General features: G+C 42.2%; 1 protein-coding gene across 1 annotated transcript in view; it reads right to left on the reverse strand.

The window, feature by feature from the left end:
- The window catches only part of LMBRD1 (LMBR1 domain containing 1), a 205,278-nt gene extending 192,568 nt beyond the window's left edge, over nt 1-12,710 (reverse strand). The window contains exons 1-2 of the mRNA XM_075864151.1: nt 12,525-12,710; nt 4,900-5,076 (exon numbers count right to left, since the gene is read on the reverse strand). Coding sequence (XP_075720266.1) covers nt 4,900-5,076; nt 12,525-12,575 — 228 coding nt within the window. The 5' untranslated portion in view covers nt 12,576-12,710. The remainder of the gene's footprint in view (nt 1-4,899; nt 5,077-12,524) is intronic.
- Nucleotides 12,711-20,771: the final 8,061 nt, after the last annotated feature.

The following is a 20,771-nucleotide window of genomic DNA, read 5'->3' on the forward strand; positions in this document are numbered from 1 at the left end:
CCAAAATTGTGCCGTAAACTAAGCCACCAAAGGACGTGATATAAGGAAGAGAAAAGTGTCTAACATGAATAGCACGATGCACCAAATTTATCATACAGCCATCACCACTGTAATAAATTTGGCACGCATTCTGACTACCGGGTCTAAGTTTATGATGTATAAATATTGGACAGCATTAGTAAAACTGACCCAGAGTTCTAGGAAATGATGCTCCAGCATTACTTTTCCATTGGGGAATACATGCAAGCAGAGTTGACAGGTCCTTTTAAAACATTCAGCCTCATGAAAAATTTAAGTGTAATGAAGGGCAGCAAATTAGTTTAAAAATATTGTGCAATCTAGCTAATAGGAGCGGTCAAAGTATACAGCAGACTCCTGCAACACTGAAAGAGCCATTTGTGTATGCAAACAGTTCACAGTTTTTTTTTTTTTTTTAATAGTTTCTTAAAATGTTCTCAACCGGTTCCCGATACGTGACGAGTATGTTTGTCATGAGTGGCAGGATGATGCTGCATCAGGACGAGCATACTCATCCTGCTGATCAGGCGGGCATAACAAGTTTGCCTATGCAACAGGAGCGGGGCAACAGCTGTAATACACAACCGATTGATCGTCGTAATCAAAGACGATAGATCATGCCACAGTTAATCATAGGCTTATATAGACATGCAATTGTTAGGGAACATGTTAGGTATGCCCGAACAATTCAATTTTTTATATATATATATATATATATATATACATACACACACACATATACACACATACATACACTACCGTTCAAAAGTTTAGGGTCTCTTAGAAATTTCCTTATTTTTGAAAGAAAAGCAGTTTTTTTCAATGAAGATAACATTAAATTAATCAGAAATACACTCTATACATTGTTAATGTGCTAAATGACTATTCTAGCTGCAAACATCACTCCAGTGTTCTAATGGTACATTGTGTTTGCTAACTGTGTTAGAAGGCTAATGGATGATTAGTAAACACTTGAAAACCCTTGTGAAATTATGTTAGCACCGCTGTAAACAGTTTTGCTGTTTAGAGGAGCTATAAAACTGACCTTTCTTTGAGCTAGTTGAGAATCTGGAGCATTACATTTGTTGGTTCGATTAAACTCTCAAAATGGCTAGAAAAAGAGAGCTTTCATGTGAAACTCGACAGTCTATTCTTGTCCTTAGAAATTAAGGCTATGCCATGTGAGAAATTGCCAAGAAACTGAAGATTTATTACAACGGTGTGTACTACTCCCTTCAAAGGACAGCACACACAGGCTCTAACCAGAGTAGAAAGAGAAGTGGGAGGCCCCGCTGCACAACTGAGCAACAAGACAAGTACATTAGAGTCTCTAGTTTGAGAAATAGACGCCTCATAGGTCCTCAACTGGCAGCTTCATTAAATAGTACCCGCAAAACACCAGTGTCAACGACTACAGTGAAGAGGCGACTCCGGGATGTGGCCTTCAGGGCAGAGTGGCAAAGAAAAAGCCATATCTGAGACTGGCTAATAAAAGGAAAAGATTAATCTGGGCAAAAGCACACAGACATTGGACATAGGAAGATTGGAAAAAAGTGTTATGGACAGACGAATCAAAGTTTGAGGTGTTTGGATCACACAGAAGAACATTTGTGAGATGCAGAACAACTGAAAAGATGCTGGAAGAGTGTCTTACGCCATCTGTCAAGCATGGTGGAGGTAATGTGATGGTCTGGGGTTGCTTTGGTGCTGGTAAAGTGGGAGATTTGTACAAGGTAAAAGGGATTTTGAATAAGGAAGGCTATCACTCCATTTTGCAACGCCATGCCATACCCTGTGGACAGCGCTTGATTGGAGCCAATTTCATCCTACAACAGCACAATGACCCAAAGCACACCTCCAAATTATGCAAGAACTATTTAGGGAAGAAGCAGGCAGCTGGTATTCTATCTGTAATGGAGTGGCCAACGCAGTCACCAGATCTCAACCCAATAGAGCTGTTGTGGGAGCAGCTTGACCGTATGGTACGCAAGAAGTGCATATCAAGCCAATCCAAATTGTGGGAGGGGCTTCTGGAAGCATGGGGTGAATTTCTCCCGATTACCTCAGCAAATTAACAGCTAGAATGCCAAAAGTCTGCAATGCTGTAATTGCTGCAAATAGAGCATTCTTTGACGAAAGCAAAGTTTGAAGGAGAAAATTATTATTTCAAATAAAAATCATTATTTCTAACCTTGTCAATGTCTTGACCATATTTTCTAGTCATTTTGCAACTCATATGATAAATATAAGTGTGAGTTTTCATGGAAAACACAAAATTGTCTGTGTGACCCCAAACTGTTGAACGGTAGTGTGTGTATATATATATATATATATATATACATATATACATATATACACACACACACACACATATATATATATACACATACATACATATTTATTTATTTTTATTTTTTTTTAATATTCTTTTTTTTTCTGTAAGCAGGGGTAAAGTGACACATTAACCCCTTCCCCCTGCTTGCATTCTGGGCCCTAATGTCCAAGCCATTTTTTACATTTTTCCATTGTCACATTTGAAGAGCTGTAACTTTTTTATTTTTGCGTCGGCATAGCTGTATAAGGTCTTGTTTTTTGCGGCACGACTTGTAGTTTTTATTGGTACCATTTGAGAGTAGATGCGACTTTTTGATCACTTTTTATCACATTTTTTTAAAGTCAGGATTAACAGAAAACAGCAATTTTTCCATTGTTTTTTATTTTATTTTTTACGGCGTTCACAGTGCGGGTTAAATAATGTAACAGCTTTATAGTCGGGGTCGTTACGGACGCGGCGAGACCAAATATGTGTAACTTTTTTGCTTTATTGTCGTTTTTTTTAATAGTAAAGCATTTTGTAAGGGGAAAAGCTGGGATTTTCATTTTCTTTGTTTCACTTTTTTTTTTTAATTAACTTTATTAAACTTTTTTACTTTTTTACTAGTCCCACTAGGGGACTTCACTATCCTCCGATCGCTATGATAATACACTGCAATACTTTTGTATTGCAGTGTATTACTGCCTGTCCGTTTAAAACGGACAGGCATCTGCTAGGTCATGCCTGCGGCATGATCTAGCAGGCATTCGCTCCCGGCAGACCTGGGGGTCTTTATTAGACCCCCGGCTGCCATAGAAGACACAGACACTCGGCGATTTTAACCATTTTAACCATTCAGATGCGGTGCTCGCTATTGTGCACCGCATCTGAAGGGTTAAACGGGTGAGATCGATACTAATATCGATCTCACCCGGCAGAGAAGGGACGCCCCGGCGGTCATTAAGGGGTTAAATTATCAAATGAGAGACTGAGTATTGGAAGCTATAGGAGAGTGTACTTATCATTTTACTTCATTAAGTGCATTGAGACTGGCGTGACCTATAAACTATCCCAAAAGAAAAGTGGTTATGAAAGGAGAGGTAAATGTTGAGTTACTAAAGTCTACAAATGTAGAGATTAATTTAACCCCTTAATGACCGCCGATACGCCTTTTTACGGCGGTCATTAGTGGGCTTTATTCTAGAGCGCCGCCAAACTACGTCGCTGCTGTAGAATAAAGTAAACAGAGCAGGGAGCCGTGAAATCTCCCTGCTCTCAGCTGCCAGAAGCAGCTGAGGGCTGGGGGCGCCCCTGCTCTGCCGGGTGAGATCGATATTAATATCGATCTCACCTGTTTAACCCCTCAGATGCGGTGCACAATAGCGAGCACCGCATCTGAATGGTTTTGGAGAGCGGGAGGGAGCTCCCTCTCATCTCACTGACACCCGGCGATAAAATCGCCGAGTGTCTGTGTCTTCTATTGCAGCCGGGGGTCTAATAAAGACCCCCAGGTCTGCCTGCAGCGAATGCCTGCTAGATCATGCCGCAGGCATGACCTAGCAGATGCCTGTCCGTTTTAAACGGACAGGCAGTAATACACTGCAATACAAAAGTATTGCAGTGTATTATAATAGCGATCGGAGGATAGTGAAGTCCCCTAGTGGGACTAGTAAAAAAAGTTTAATAAAGTTAATAAAAAAAAAAAGTGAAAAAAAAAAAATGAAAAACCCAGCTTTTCCCCTTACAAAATGCTTTACTATTAAAAAAAACTACAATAAAGCAAAAAAGTTACACATATTTGGTATCGCTGCGTCCGTAACGACCCCGACTATAAAGCTGTTACATTATTTAACCCGCACTGTGAACGCCGTAAAAAATTAAATAAAAAACAATGGAAAAATTGCTGTTTTCTGTTAATCCTGACTTTAAAAAAATGTGATAGAAAGTGATCAAAAAGTCGCATCTACTCTCAAATGGTACCAATAAAAACTGCAAGTCGTCCCGCAAAAAACAAGACCTTATACAGCTATGCCGACGCAAAAATAAAAAAGTTACAGCTCTTCGAATGTGACAATGGAAAAATCTAAAAAATGGCTTGGACATTAGGGCCCAGAATGCCAGCAGGGGGAAGGGGTTAAAAAAAAATCAACTAAAAGTTTGGAAATACTTGGGTTCTATGACATGGTACAGAGTGTACAGTATTATACGGATGTCAGGATTAAAATGAAGCTCCATCTTTGATTCATATTGCCTATATAATCGGCAATTGTAATGCAGCATTTTAATACTCATTCATCACCTTATTTTTGCTGTTTTTTCTAGTTTATTTTGATTTTGTAGGTGTAAAAAAATATACTGCTGCTATATAGTCATGGAAATAGTCATAAAATAAACTAGCTTTTGCACAAAAATATATTGAAACAAATGGAAGATAATTACAATAAAGACACATAACCCTCAGTCATTAACAATTTAATTTTTTTAAATTAAAAAAATAAAACAACACGTAATAGAAAGAATATTAGCACTACTTCAATATACAGAAAAGTTAATTTAAAAAAAATTACCTTAAAAGTGCCATTTTCATTCTTCATAAAAGAAACAAGAAAAATGTCCACAGGTAGCAGCGCAGAAGTGATCAAAGCAATAGCCAGAGAAAATATTGCCGTGATGGTAGACACCGCTTCACTTTCCTGACAACTCTGGTATTTTCGAATGTAAACCCAACAAAAAGCCAAAATAGCCTGAAACAGAAATGAATTGTCATTAGCTCAGCACATCTGATACTGTGACAAGTATGTGAGGTCAGTACAGTCATGTCAGTAAAATATTATGCCATTTGTGTAATAACTACATAGATAATAAATACACCAGACTTTCCTCGCTCCACACCGTTCCGTATTGACATTCTCCATACAATTTTTTTTTGTTCCTTTGTCCTAATAACCATTATAATATGCTGCCCTTAGTTATCATTGCAAATGTCCATTGTCATGTCCCAAGTGATATAAACTATTTGAACACTGCGTTACATTGTGTATATATAAGGATATATTTACACGACAGTGAAAAAAAACATCCATTAAAAACTGATCAACTGTCAGTTTTTCATGGCCATTTTGCATCAGTGTGTGTCCAAATTTTCATCCATTTCCAGTCCGTCTGTCCGTTTTTAATGGTCGTTTAACATCCGTTTTGCATCAGTTTTTCATGGCCATTAAAAAAAAAAAAAATTATGAATTTCATTGGCCAGGCTTTTTTTGTCCCAGCCCCCTGGAAAAACCCAAAGGAAGGTCACATGTTCATCTTGACACTATTTACAGCCTCCCTGTATATGATGCCACACCAGCCTCCCTGTATATGATGCCGATAACTGTAGATGCCACACAGCCCCGACGTATATGATGCCACACAGCCCCGATGTATATGATGCCACACAGCCCCGACGTATATGCCACACAGCCCCGACGTATATGATGCCACACAGCCCCGACGTATATGATGCCACACAGCCCCGACGTATATGATGCCACACAGCCCCAACGTATATGATGCCACACAGCCCCAATGTATATGATGCCACAAAAGCCGACATGAATGCCCTGCATACTCACCGATGCAGCACTGTCTTCTGGTCTGGTCGCTAGTCTCACAGGATCTGCGAAGGTGGCGCGATGACGTCACCGCGTCGTCTTCACAGAACCCGTGAGACTAGCAACCAGACCAGAAGAAGTCGGGCTGCATCGGTGAATGTGTGTGTCGTTGCGCTGCCGATAGCCAGCAAGGGAACTAGTAGTTCCCTTGCAAATCCCCATTTCACAGATCCGTTTTTAACGGTTGTTGAACATATTGACAGTCGTTAAAAAACTGATCCATTGACCTCTATGAGGGCCGTTAGGCGGACATGTCCTATTTTTGAGGGCCATTATTCACAGGCCTTTAAAAAAAACATCATTGTTCTGAAAACGGCCGTGTGACGTTTATCACAGTCGTGTGAATAAGGCCTAAGTGTAATTCACATTCTCTAAATATATTGCATCACTTATTTTGTATTTATCCTAAATTACAGCCTCTATTACAGTTAAGAGCTACATTTACGGTTTAACGGGTTATGATTGGAAACAGATGACAATCTTTTCATCATACACGCACATTACATGTTATTTGGGCACCTATAATTTAATTGGACTGTTTTTATGATTATTAAACAGTGCCTGGTACAATGAAAACAGTTCCCAGAAATTGCCACTGCTACTTTGTACAGACAAAGAAAGGAATATTATGAGATTTCAGCTCCGATGCCTAAAGAATTGTGAATGCAGCTCAAAACTATGATACAGGAAGGGGCGGATTAAGTAGGCCATAGGCCCTAGGCTGCTCCCCAAACTTGGGCCCTCCTTCCCCACCTCTGCTCTGCCACGTCTATAGTGAAAACCACCTGTCTGTGCGAGCATTGACAAATGGGTGTTAGGATTCCTCGTCAAAGGGCTGTGTCCCTACATACTGACAGTCTCCAACCATCACTGACAGTATCACACTGTGTAGTGACACATCCCCTTGACAATGGAAGTGGTAACACACATTCATCTATTAGTCCTCGAAACACAAATACTTTATGTGGAATACAACAGACATGTTAGAAGAGGGGACAGATCCTCTATAGATCCTGTGACTCACAAGTGATGTCTTCTCTGATGGGAGTCGTTCTCTTTTCTTCTCCATCTGACACTAACCAGTATGGCGACTTCTCCTGATGAGACATCTTTGCTCCTCGCTTCTGCAGCCATTTCCAGCCTTTATAGAAACACAAAAATTCAGACACCAAGGGCCAGTCACATACATTAAAAGGTGTTGTCAGGGCACGGACCAGTTTTTCATACTGATGACCTATCCATGTGCCCAAACTACCCCTTTTACTCAGACTAATAAATTCGGACCCAAGACCAGATCCTAGAATACATACAGAACCCAGACCTTCTAAACTATTGCAGCCCCCAGACCAGAACCCACTAAACAAATACAGACCCCAAAACAAGCACCCTAAGTAGAGACCCTAGGCCAGACCCCCTAAATACAGACCTTGGACCAGACCCCTAAATACAAACTCCAGACCTGACCCCCTAAACTGATGACCCAAGGCATGACTATCTAAACTAATACAGACTCCAGACCCCTAAATACAGACCCCAGACCAGATCACCTAAAATACAGACCCCTTAAACTAATCCAGTCCCTTATACTTACCTAGCAGCTCACCTCAGTCTTCTCTATATAGTCTTGCTGCTATTCTAGGACCTGCGGTCACGTGACCTGCAGGTCTCTAAACAGTAACAAGGACATATACAATGCAGTTCTGTCGCGGTTTTTAACGTGATTCGCGGCAAAACTGCAATGTACTCTGGGAAGCAATGGGCCCCCTGGTGGCCTCGGGCGGCCGCCCACAACGCCAAAATGATAATCCGCCATTGAATACAGGTCGTAGCTTTGCTTTCCTTATACGAACACTAAGTGCTTGAAACGTTACCCAGCTTTTTAGGCACAATTAATGTGGAAATTATAAAAGGGTTCTTCTGGAGTCCTTTTCTTATATGCTTTAAAACTTATTAACATTATAGACCATGCACAAGAGCAAAAATGGTGGGATACAAGGGACAAAAAAATATTTTCTAATAAAACGGGCTGCTTCTTCAGGGACTTTTTCTGCTTGGATGTATAGAGTTAAATGGGAGTTGTTGTTTTTTCCTCCTCACAAGGAGTTTGTTTCGCCTTCTTCTGGATCAATACTGCAGAATTATAGGTAGTCACGTTATCGATGGTATTTTTTTTTTTACTTGATCGTCCCTATTACCACTTCCATATCCCTACTTACACTTCACCCGCTTCATTGCTTGATCCCAATGGCTGATCAGTGACCCTCATTTTCACTGATCAGCCTTCAAGACCAACCTCATTTGGTTCTTAAAGGTTGTTGGTTTGTTTTTTTAAATTTCTAGGTAAGTCAACATCAAATATCATAGTTAGGTTCAGCATTAGGGAAGATAGCGTCAGGTACTGCAGTTAGGGTTAGCGTTAGGGAAGTCAGTACAACAGTCTACACCTAGATGGAATTTTTTTTTCATCATGATGTCACATCAGCGCAGGTAAAAACACAAAAAAAGTTGTACCAGAAGGAATTGCCTCATGAAACTGTCATTTTGAATACGTGTGTGTGGGTTCAGCTGAACCCTAGTTCTGGGGTGCTGAGGCAGTGAGACTCTAAGATTAGTAAGAAGGGGATATGAAGGCCTCGGAGGGACCAGTGCTCACCAGATGTAGAGAGAAGGAAGGTAATCAAAGCAAATGATGATGCAGATTATGGAACGGCCGCTGGTATGGAAACAGCCAGTAACAAGAGCTTCTAATGGTTACAGGGACTCCTGGTGTAATTCTAAGAAAAAGAGGTTGGGGGTCACCGATGTCGGTGGTTCATTGGTATCGATCCACTGTCTGCAGGTGTCTGAACTTCAAAGGGTGATAATGCCAACAACTTTGTACGGTGATCAGTACACCAGAGTGCAGATGGGCAGCGGAAGGGCCGTTTAGCATATGGAGATTCAAATACGCCTGTGAGGGCCTGTGCCAGGCAAAATAGCGCTTCTGGTATTTTCGTTGTTCTGCTCCTCTGACGTAGCATAATAACGGAAACAGCAATGCTGGTGTGAACTGGCCCCTAGTTTGTCCCTCATCTTAATAAAACAGATAATGACAGAAACTTATAAAACGGAGAACAAACACACACTTTCAAACTATGACAGAAGCCGGGGCAAAAGTAAAAACCTACAGCTTCGTTTCAAAAGGGAAAAGAGAAACAGAAACTTTCATTTGAACAGGATGCTCAAACGTGATGTGAAAGGGCCCTAAATACTAAATATGGTTTTGAATAATTTGAGGGGTGTAGTTTATAAAATGGCATTATTTATGGGGGTTTCTTACATATAGGCACTTCAAAGCAAGTTCAGAGTTGAATTGGTGCTTTAATATGTTTTGGAAAGTTTCAGACCTATCTCCAGAACGGGAATGCCCTGACCCCCGTTCCGTGGCCACCTCTCCATTGATTTATCGCCTGGATGCAGCAGCCTGAGGTGGAACGAGGGTCTGAGCTGGATATGCCATAAAGATCTTAGATGGGCATAACCCTTTAACAAGACACAGCTAAAATAAAATTTAGCTTATAGTGGTTTTGTTTTAGAAAACTTAGAAACAAAAACTCCTAGCATCATAGTTATATACGACGCTAGGAATCCCTGCCTCGCTGCGAGACAACTGTCCCGTACTGAAAACATGTTTTCAGTACGGGACAGTAGTTCCACTGAGAGGCAGGGACTCCTAGCGTCGTACATAACTATGATGCTAGGAGCCCGGCTCCCTGCAGTGTGTTCGGTCCGGGACTTGCGGCCGAAATACGTTCCGTCCATTACGGACGTAACATGCTCATGTGAACCCAGCCCAAAACGGAGCTCCTTGTGTTCCCACCATCTACTAACCTCCCTGATTACTTTGACACTGTATGGGAGTATTATTTAGGTGTTGTATGCCTGTGTTATTTGGACACAGAATGGTTTTCTTTGGGCAGTGAATGACAGTATTGTGTGGGCAATATACAGCAGTGTCATCCGGATACTTTATAGAATGATTATAAAGGCTTTGTATGGTGATATTATTTTACACATGTAGTTGTTGAAATTATGAGAAAACTGTCCAAAATGTTGATTGGGGGCCCTTTTATTGTGGTTGTCCAGGGCCCCATTTTCTATAAAAACTGTCCCTGAACAGAGAACTATCTTGGTCACCCAGTCTCCGAGCGTGCATACAAGTATACACACGTTCCTCCTCCTGTCCAAGTCTGTCATTCTTGTGTGTGTTCACACAGAGGATTTTCAGGCCTATTTCGACACGGAAAACTGCAAAGCATGCTATTGATTTTAATGGGAAACTGCCCCGTTTATAATGGGCCAGAATTTTCCATGCGTGGTATTGAAAACAACGTTGCAGAAAAAAACACGTCGGGCAGCCACAAAGAAGAAACTAATCTTCGTGCGGATCCATGTCAGTGTAAATTACAAACCGCACCAGAAATCCGAAGGTCAGCCTCGGATTTCTGCTGTGGAATCTCAGCCAAATCTACGTCAGGTTTCGCCCATATGAAGTATCCCCCATGTGAACATAGCCTTAGATTTTTTTTGCTTTCTGTTTCCTCTTCAAATAATAGACAAGGGTGAGGCACTCCTACACCAAAATAGGAATTATCACATGACAAGTCACATGCACCCTGGGAGTCAGCAACACATCTATTTGGCGAAGTCCACACAGGTCAGATTTGCTGTGGATTATTTCCGCAGCAAACCCGCAAGACAAATCTGAAAGAACCTTGAGGAAAACAGTTTGGATTTGTCGCTGAGGCATTTCTGGCAGATTTCACTTAGAAGCTGGAAAAAAAAAAGGTGAAAAATATAAATTTCCAGTCATATAAAATCCGCAGCTGCAATTTTATTGCAGATCCACGGGTACTTCAAAGCAAGATCTGTCAATGGGGGAAATCTGCAACAGAATGAACATGCTGCAGATAATTTCTTCTTCTGTAAAATCTCATCCACTTGCCTTAGGCCTCATTTACACGGCCGTGCCCGTAATCACAGCCCGCAATTGCGAGCACGGCCGGCCGCGGGCCGCATTTTTGGCCCGCGCTCCCATACAAAGTATAGGAGCACGACCCATAAAAAGCGTAGGACATGCTCCAAAATTCCCGGAACGGTTCCACGGCACGGACACCTATCCATATCGGTTACGGAAAGGTGTCCGCGGCCAATAGAACCTGGTGGGTCCGCAATTACAGAGTTTTTTTTACGGTCATGTGCATGGGGCAGATTCTACTGCAGATTTTACCGATGCAAATCTGCACGTAAAATTTGCAGCATTTTCATGTGAATTGATCCTTCCTCTTATTTACCATGCACACGGATGGAGTCAAAATCTGTGTCACACAAGGTTTAATCTTTACGCAGAGTTTCCACTACGCTTTTAAGGAATTGCTCTCTCTATATCAGTGCCAGACAGAGTTCCCCCATAAACAGTATAAGAAAACCTTTTACTCACCCTGATATCTAGCAGCTCTGCAGGAACACCCCCCGTTCCCCTAACTGCACCCCCCACAGTGAGGAGGAGCTTGAATGGAGCGTAGGACGAGCATGTGCCCACCGCTCTATTCTATGGAGCTGACAAACAACTGAGCGCTGTAGAAGTGCATGCCCAAAAATATTTTTTTGCTACCATACTGTATGTTTTTACAAATTAAATCTCTGACAAAATGGAAATAGAATATATTGCAGCAAGCCCTACATCCCACGCAGATTATTTTCCACAGTGTGAATGAGGTTTTGAAAACCCCATTCAATGTCAGTGCACAGTAGTTTGCTGCAGATTTCTATGCGGAATCCGGCTGAAGAATCTGCAGCAAATGTGTGTGAACCTAGCCCAACTCTGCTGGTTTCACGCAAACGTAATGAGGTCTCTATGATGGTTCATATCATCAGACCCGCGGGTGTGAAACGGGTGTCTGCCCTCCTAGAATGTTTGGAAACCTCATAAATTACAAAAGGCCTCTTGGACCTGATCTGAGCGAAACAATGTGTCACGGAGATCAGCGCTGGTGAGGAGATGATATATAAGCAGACACTTGTTTACAAAGAAAAGATGGCATGTTATATATATTTTTTAAATACATTCTGATTGGCATGGTTATGGGGGTACTGACAGGGGCGTGGTCTGTATATGGGGGTTGGGCTTCCGTATTAAAAAAAAAAATCGTCTGTCTCCCTGAAGGATATGGCATAGCCACTCTGTCCAGAGTACACTAAACAAGTCACGACCACTATTATTAAACCACACCCGTTTTCAGCGTGATTTGGTGGGGTGACACCCGGCACACGTAAAGTGATCCTGTCCTTGTTTTCGTCCTATCAGGTCAGTAAGTAGTGGCGCAGTACATGGAAACACAAGCACGTGTGCGGTGCAGCAGCCTGTACACGAGTGTTGTTTACCCCTACAGCATGCCACTGCCTGGTACTTCCTGGATGGGCGGGCACCGCATGCCAGGGCTCGCCTCTCACCACCCTAATACCACACAGGGCTCCAATGTCCTGCACATAGCACCTACCAGCAGCACCACCCCGAAGATGCTCCAGCCGATCACCAAGTCAGCCGCCATTTCTGCGCTTCCTGCTTCATCCACCAGATCCCGTGACAGCTGCTCCCGCCCGTAGCGGTGCGGGCGAATACGCTCTACAACGTCCAATCCATGAGATCAGGTCTCTCCTTCCTGTGCTGAGGTGCCAGTGGGCGGAGCCAGGAATGTACGGCAGAAGCGTCCCCATCACCACGGCAACAGGGAAAGCCCTGCGCGTACTCATTTATACATACGTCCTATTATCAGACGTTTCTGAGTCAATACAGCAGGTCCTGCGCATCTACGATGTATAGACTATATAGCATTGCTGGTGACAGAGGTGCCCTGTACTGTCCAGCACTTGTAACTGCTGGGTCCAATGCAAAATCTACACCAGGGCGCCCACCGACTATGTTCCCCATACAGCGGGTGGCAGGAGCCCTTTATACTCATGATCAGTGTTCGCCTCTGATCAGAAAGTGGTTGCATATCCTAGCAATATGCCATCACTCTATAAGATTTGGTGTGTTATGTTCTAGACAGGGCTACCTCTGCACTCCTATAACTACGCCCCTGCATAGCCCTATTTCAGTTGTACAATGCTTGACCAGGCGAAAGACAAGCTCTTATGGTGCCCAAGACAGGGATGTTAGATTGCACCCCACCACCATTGGTTCTTGAAGTTTTGTGTGATAGCTGTCAGATGGACACATTCATTTATTTAATTGCCCCTGACCCTCGCCCCTTCCACACCAATCTCCAGTGATCTGGTTTATAATACATACTCCCCCTCCACATGTGTGCAGTTGTCAATGCCATGCTCTCATTGTACCCCGACACCTACACTATTATCCAGAGTTTGGACACAGCGTCCCTATGGTTGTACATAGAAATCTAAAGGCAGAGCCTTGTTTTTTTTAATCCATAAATTGTACACCGCTCATTCAATGGCGCCCTAAACAACGCCTACGCCTCCTACCCCTGGTCCTGGCCCTGCGCTTCATTACTTGAATTAGGAAATAGCAGTCACTGATATCTATATTTCATTCCACCTTCAAACACTCTCACCAAACACCCAGCATTTCTTTCCAATCCTTTTATAGCATATATTTAGGCAAATGTGACTGGGTTACTTTTAGATTCTTTTATTTTAGTTATAAACTGCAGAATAGCAGAGCCTACTGCACTATTTAGCACCACATAAATACAAAAGCAGCGACACCTTCTTTATTTTCCGGTGGAGCTGCCGACAGAGGCTCCAAGCGGAAACCTAAAAGTCAATGTATACAGAGTCTATAAGGGTATGTTCACACGAGGTCATTACGTCCGTAATTGACGGACGTATTTCGGCCGCAAGTACCGGACCGAACACAGTGCAGTAAACATGATTACAGGACGGGACAGTTGTCCGGCAGCGAGGCAGGGACTCCTAGCGTCGTACATAACTATGATGCTAGGAGCCCGGCTCCCTGCAGTGTGTTCGGTCCGGTAATTGCGGCCGAAATACGTCCGTCAATTACGGACGTAATGACCTCGTGTGAACATACCCTAACACTATATTCTTTTGACAGATGAATTAAAGAGTATCCTCAAAAAACGTAAACATATACTTAAAGGAAGGGTGTCGCGAAAAAAAAAATTTTTATATACATTTTCTTTTAGTATTTTATTTAAAAAAAATTTTTTATTTGTGTGTTTGTGTTTTACTTTTTTTTATTTTCTACATTTTCTTCTCTATGGGGGCTGCCATTTTTTTTTACATCTCTGTATGTGTCGATTAACGACACATACAGACATGGAATACGGCACATACATCCCCATAGAGAATGCGAACGGGAGCCGTTCCATTCACTATGGTGTACGCCGTCTGTGTGGGAACGGCGCATGCGCCGCTCCCACACAGTCCAAATGGAAGGTCTTCGGCCGAGCGACATCCGGCGCCATTTTCTTGTGGACCGGAAGCCGCGGCCGGACAGTAAGATGACTACTTCCGGTCGCGGCATGTGAACAGAGCCTTAAAGTGTAACGAAACCTTCATCAAACTTGTGACATGTCAGAAGTTTTGATTGGTGGGGGCACGAGCAATAAGGCCCCCACCGATCGCTAGAACGAAGCTGCAGAAGCGCAGGGGTGAGCGCTCAGCCACTTAGTTTCTGATCTGCTTTTTTCAGAAAGCCGATGTAGCGGTGTACGGTATCATAGACTTTCTATTGAGTCCGTACACCGCTACATCCGCATTTTGAGAAAAGCCGATCAGAAACCAAGCGGCTCAGCGCTCACCCGAGAGCTTCTGCCTCTTTGTTCTAGCGTTCGGTGGGGGTCTCAGTCCTCATAACAGTGATAGCCATGGCCGTATTAACCCCTTGGTGCTGCAGCCAATTTTCGTTTTCCACTTCCCGCCTTCCAAGAGCCATAAGTTTCTTATTTTTCAGTCAATGTAGTGGTGTGAAGGCTTATTGTTTTTTCGAGATAGAGAGAAGTTGTAGTTTCTTTTGGCACTATTTAAAAGTACCATATATTGTACAGGGAAACTGAAAAAATTATCTTTGAAGTGGAATTGGGAAAAACTGATTTCTCCATTGTTTTTTGTGTTTCATTTTAAAAGTCACCATCCGCTGAAAATGACAACTTAACTGTATTCTGCTGGTTAATAGGATTGCGGCGATGCCAAATGTATATAGTTTTTTTTAAGTTTTACTACTTTTGCAACGAAAAAAAACTATTTGTTAAAAGACAAAATTGTTTGTGTTGCCATATTCTGAAAGCCATAACTTTTTTATTTATTTATTGTTGCGAGACCAGGTGTAGTTTTTATTGATCCGATTTTTTTACTTTTTGACCACTTTTTATTACATTTTTTTAGTGCTAAAGTGACCAAAAAAACAGAGATTCTGGCGTTTTACGTTTAGTTTATTATACGTTGTGCGAGTTAAATGTTATATTGTTGTAGTTCGGACTTTTACAGATGTGCAATACCATTTTGTTTATTTTTGACATTACTTCTAGAGGAACAAGGGAGTTTTTTTTAATTTAATAATTATTTTTTTTGTACACTACTAAAAACATTATTTAACCATTTTTTATTAGTCCCCCTAGGGGATTTGTACCAGCGATCGTCAGATGACAACCATCGGCACCCTGCAATCGCGTTTTGGGGGGGCTGATGGGCTGTCGTAGGGGGCCACCCCCTCTTTCTAATGGCTTAGATGACGCAGTCGCTATTGACCCTGGCATCTAAGTGGTTAAACAGCCTGGATCAGAGTTCTCTGTTCCTGGCTGTTAGGCCGGATTCACACGAGCGTTGCGTTTTTGCGCGCGCAAACAACGCAGCGTTTTGCGCGCGCAAACACTATTTGACAGCTGCGAGTGTCATCCGTGTCTGATGCGCGGCTGCGTGATTTTCGCGCAGCCGGCATCATAGAGATGAGGCTTGTCGACGCCCGTCACTGTCCAAGGTGCTGAAAGAGCTAAATCTTTCAGCACCCTCGACAGTGAATGCCGAACACAACAGCGAAAAACCTGTTAAAAAAAAGATAAAGTTCCTACTTACCGAGAACTTCCCGGCCGTTGCCTTGGTGACGCGTCCTTGGTGACGCGTCCTTGGTGACGCGCCTCTCTTGACATCGAGCCCCACCTCCCTGGATGACGCGGCAGTCCAAGTGACCGCTGCAGCCTGTGATTGGCTGCAGCCTGTGCTTGGCCTGTGATTGGCTGGAGCTGTCACTTGAACTGAAGTGTCATCCCGGGAGGTCGGACTGCAGGAAGGAGACAGGAGTAATCGGTAAGTTAGAACTTCGTTTTTTTTTACAGGTTCATGTATTTTGGGATCGCAAGTCACTGTCCATGGTGCTGAAACAGTTTAACTCTTTCAGCACCATGCACAGTGAATGTCTCCCGACGTCGCGGACCGGAATTTTTTTTGCCGGGTTCGGCCAAAACGAGTTTGGCCGAACCCGGTGAAGTTAGCTTCGGTTGTCGGGGTTCAATAATCGCAAAGACACTCCGTTTGGATGTTCGGAAACAGAAAAGCACGTGGTGCTTTTCTGTTTACATTCATCCTTTTGACAGCTGTTGCGCAAACACGCAGTTCGCACGGAAGTGCTTCCGTGCGACATGCGTGGTTTTCACGCACCCATTGACTTCAATGGGTGCGTGATGCGTTGAAAACGCTGAATCAACGGACATGTCGTGAGTTTTTTGCAACGGAGCAACACTGCGCAAAAAACGCTGCCATGTCTGCACGACCCCATTGTCTAATATAGCTACGGGCAACGCACGTGAAAATCCCGCGCGTTGCACGCGCGTATTTTACGTTCGTCTGAATAAGCCCTTAGTGCTAGGTGTCAGCTGTAAACACCCGCAGCAAATGGAGTTGGCTCAGCCAATAAGCCCGCTCCATTCTTCAACCCAGGACATAGTGTTGTGCTGGTGCATCAAGTGGTTAAAAGTATACACCATATGTGGCCCACAAGACTTCCTGCTATATACCAAACATCCGGCTCGGACATCACCTGCAAAGACAACGATCATGAGGGAAAAATATTATGTGTGAAGTTCTGTAACCCTTTTATTTTTGCATATTTAAGTAGTGATCTCTTGATCACGGACAGCGGGGGAAATGGCAGTTGTGAATGTACACTATGAGACCATTGCAATGGCAGTGATTCATCTGCGTGAAACATTTGTCAGACTTTTTCATACAGAAGATCAGTTATCCAGTGCTTTTGTTGGTTAAAATAATCCAGCTGCCCCATGGCGTCACATGCTGACTGGAGAGTAGAACAGTTGCTGCTTTTCATGGGTTATTTTTGTCCTGATGATATATGCTCAATCTGTGGTTGACTATATTGAAATCTTGATCTAATAAAGGACAATTACAACCATATTTTTCCTTTCATGTATAATAAAAGACCTTATAACGTTCTATATTTGTATTTACTTGTTAGTTGTAAGATGTTTAAACTTGCTGATCTCAAGAGTTTGAGGTGGGCAATAAATGACTCATGTACACTACTCGCTATTGCCCATTCGTGCCATGGAAAATGTCACCAGCTCAGGATGCATGAAGAAGAAAGCAGCCCTATATTGACATTTTTATTTTATATTAATCAGGTTTACGTCAATTTACACATGTCTGGAAAGAAGTCAGATGGAATCTATAAAGTGCAAGGTCAAGTTTAAATCTCTACCAGACTAGTAATGATTATGGATATTATAAAGCTGTTCCATCATTGAAAAGGAAAAGAAGGTTTTCCGGATTTAATAAGTATAAATCAAGTTTAATCGATATAAAGTAAACATATTACATAAAATCACAGAATTAATCAGTTATCCGGTTTATATAAAAAGTATACGTAGTAGGTTCTGGTACAAAGCATAGGAATCCTTTGTTACTGTCAAAAAATCCAAATTGAGAACTCTGGGCTGATTTGCTGGAGTATAATTCCAATGAGATAGCGGGACAGACAAACATGGTATTGAAATGAGAAACATAAGAAGCTGCTATCTATTTTGTCTATTACAATTGTCTCTGTCATTATAGTCTTGAAAGAGCTTTATTCCCATATTTATGTTCTCTCAACCACTTATAAAAAATCCTTACTGAGAATCAATTTATTTTCAGAGTTGTCAAATACATGTTTTAATTGTATATAAAGGAACTTTTCTTTTCCTGTTAAAATGAATTCTGCTGCCAAATTTTCCCAAATTTTTATTCTCCCCTCTTCTTCTACATCCAGTATACATTTAATTCCTTGGATCTCAAAAGAGGTAACTCTATTCTCAAGTTATACCATAAAGGGAGAATATTCTATTGACCCACTTCTACCTATCAATTTTCCTAAACTTTTTCAACAGTAAGGGTATGTTCACAAGCCCTATTTACGGACGTAATTCGGGTGTTTTACACCTCGAATTACGTCCGAAAATACGGCTCCAAACATCTGCCCATTGAAATCAATCGGGTTACTATGTTCTGTGCACACAGGCTTTTTTTTACGCTCCGCTGTCAAAAGACGGCGCGTAAAAAGAAGCTTGTGTCAAAGAAGTGCATGTCACTTCCTGAGACGTAATTGGAGCCGTTTTTCATTGACTCCATTGAAAAACAGCTCCAATTACGTCCGTAATTGACGCCGCGAAAAACGCGAGTACGCGCAATTATGTCTGAAATTCAGGAGCTGTTTCAGGCGTATTGGACGCTGCCGTGTGAACATACCCTTACTGTAATGACGGGGTAGGGAGACAGACAGGTGAGCCCTAATCTACCCGCCACTAAGTCCCTGCCTACTTGCAACGGCCCGTCCTAGGCGACGGCGTACAACTGGGCGACGGTCCCTACGCTCAATAAGTGCACGACAGACAAACAGACAAGGGTACACAGAAGCTAAGGGAAATGGGGCAGTTGCCCACGGCAACACAGTGAGCAACAAGAGTAGTGAACGAGCCGAGTCAAACCAGGAGTGCACGAGGTACAAATCGCAGAGCAGGAGCGTAGTCAGTAAAACCAGGGTCAAAAATGAAGCAAGGTCAATAATCATAGCAGGAGCAGCAGAGCCAGGAAACAGAAAAGAATCACAGGCAAAGGAGGAGCAGGAAATGCAGGTATAAATAGACAGAGGGCGGGAGCTAGCTCCGTCTGGCCAGGCTGTGATAGGCTCTCCCAGCCTGACTGGTAGAAGATCGTGTCACTCTCTCAGACTTAGGAGCGGGTGCAGACTGATTACCCACGGGCTTCGACACAGAAGCTGTGTCTGGCAGATCCTTTACACTTATGTAAATGATTAGCTGTAGGTATATTTTCCATTATACCAACTACTAGTTGCCCTGATTCTAGCATTTAAAAAAAAAATCTGAAAAACTACCTCTAGCTTTTGCCAAAATCCCTTGCAGGAATTCAGCCTTATCACCTTCTTGAATATATTGTATTTGGGCAGCTAGATAATATAACCATATATATCTGAGAATGCTAAACCACCCTTATTCTTTATAGGGCAAAGATAATCAAGTTTAATTCGCACTCTCCTCCTTCCCCAAATAAGTTTATTAAAGACTGCTAGAATATTCTTAAATTTCTTATCTTGTATCCATACTGGAGTAACCACAAATATGCACAACTGAGGCATAACTACTGACTTGATCAATATGATCCTATCTGATTTGGAGACCAGTAGTTCGCCCCAGACTTGTGTTTTTTTCCAACTCCTTTACCAACGGCGATAGATTAAGTTCAACTAATTCCTTAATATCCTTTGATATATGTATCCCCAGATATTTAACACTGTCCCCAGGGTATATCACCTTCATTTCATCATGCAGTATTAAATACTTTTATCTAGGGACATTAATATAGATTTTTCCCAGTTTATTTCGAGGCATGAATAATAACCAAATTTCAGAATTTTTGAAACGACATAACTCAGTTTTTCCTCTCAATCAGATAAAAAGAAGATCATCTGCATAAAGAACTATTTTATCCTCTCCCCCCCCCCCCCTAGCTCCAAATCCTATACTGTTCCCATCTTCTCTAATCAGGCAGGCTAAATGTTCTATTGCTAATGCAAACAGCAAGGGCAACCCTGTTTAGCACCTCTGCCCGAAAGAAAAATTCAGAATTCCTCCCGTTAACTTTAATGTTTGCTCTAGTTCCATTATATAGCAGCTTAACCATATTAATAAAATTATTTCCGAACCCCTGTTTTTTCATTACTGCCCACAGGTATCTCCACTCTACCCTGTCAAATGCTTTTATGGCGTCCAAAGACATGATAGAGCGTGAGGCCTCCCCTGAGGACACTTGAATATTACCAAAAACCTGACGTACACACCATCTAACTGTTCTGCCTGGAATAAACCCTTTTAGGGCCTCATGAATTAATGTAGAAATCTCTTTCGACAGCCTCCCAGCCAGAACTTTGGCACACGGCTTAGCATCTGTATTTAACAATGAAATTGGCCTAGAAGATTAAATTTTTTAAGGACATGTGCCCGGTTTTAATATCAAAGCTATGTTTGCTTCCACCATAGACATTGGTAATTTACTTTCTTTTACTGCTGAACTAAATGTTCTAAAAAGAGCTAGAAATAATTCTTCTTCGAAGGTTCTATACAATTCAAAGGGGAGGCCATCTAAACCAGGGGCTTTACTCCCTTTTACTCCTTTCAAAGTTGTTCTTAGTTCTTTCAGGTAAATTGTAGTTCTCCCAGGAAAATTGGACGGTCTAATCTAATCTCTGAATTTCT

Source organism: Rhinoderma darwinii, chromosome 4, assembly GCF_050947455.1.
Source record: "Rhinoderma darwinii isolate aRhiDar2 chromosome 4, aRhiDar2.hap1, whole genome shotgun sequence".
NCBI classification, from domain to species: domain Eukaryota; kingdom Metazoa; phylum Chordata; class Amphibia; order Anura; family Rhinodermatidae; genus Rhinoderma; species Rhinoderma darwinii.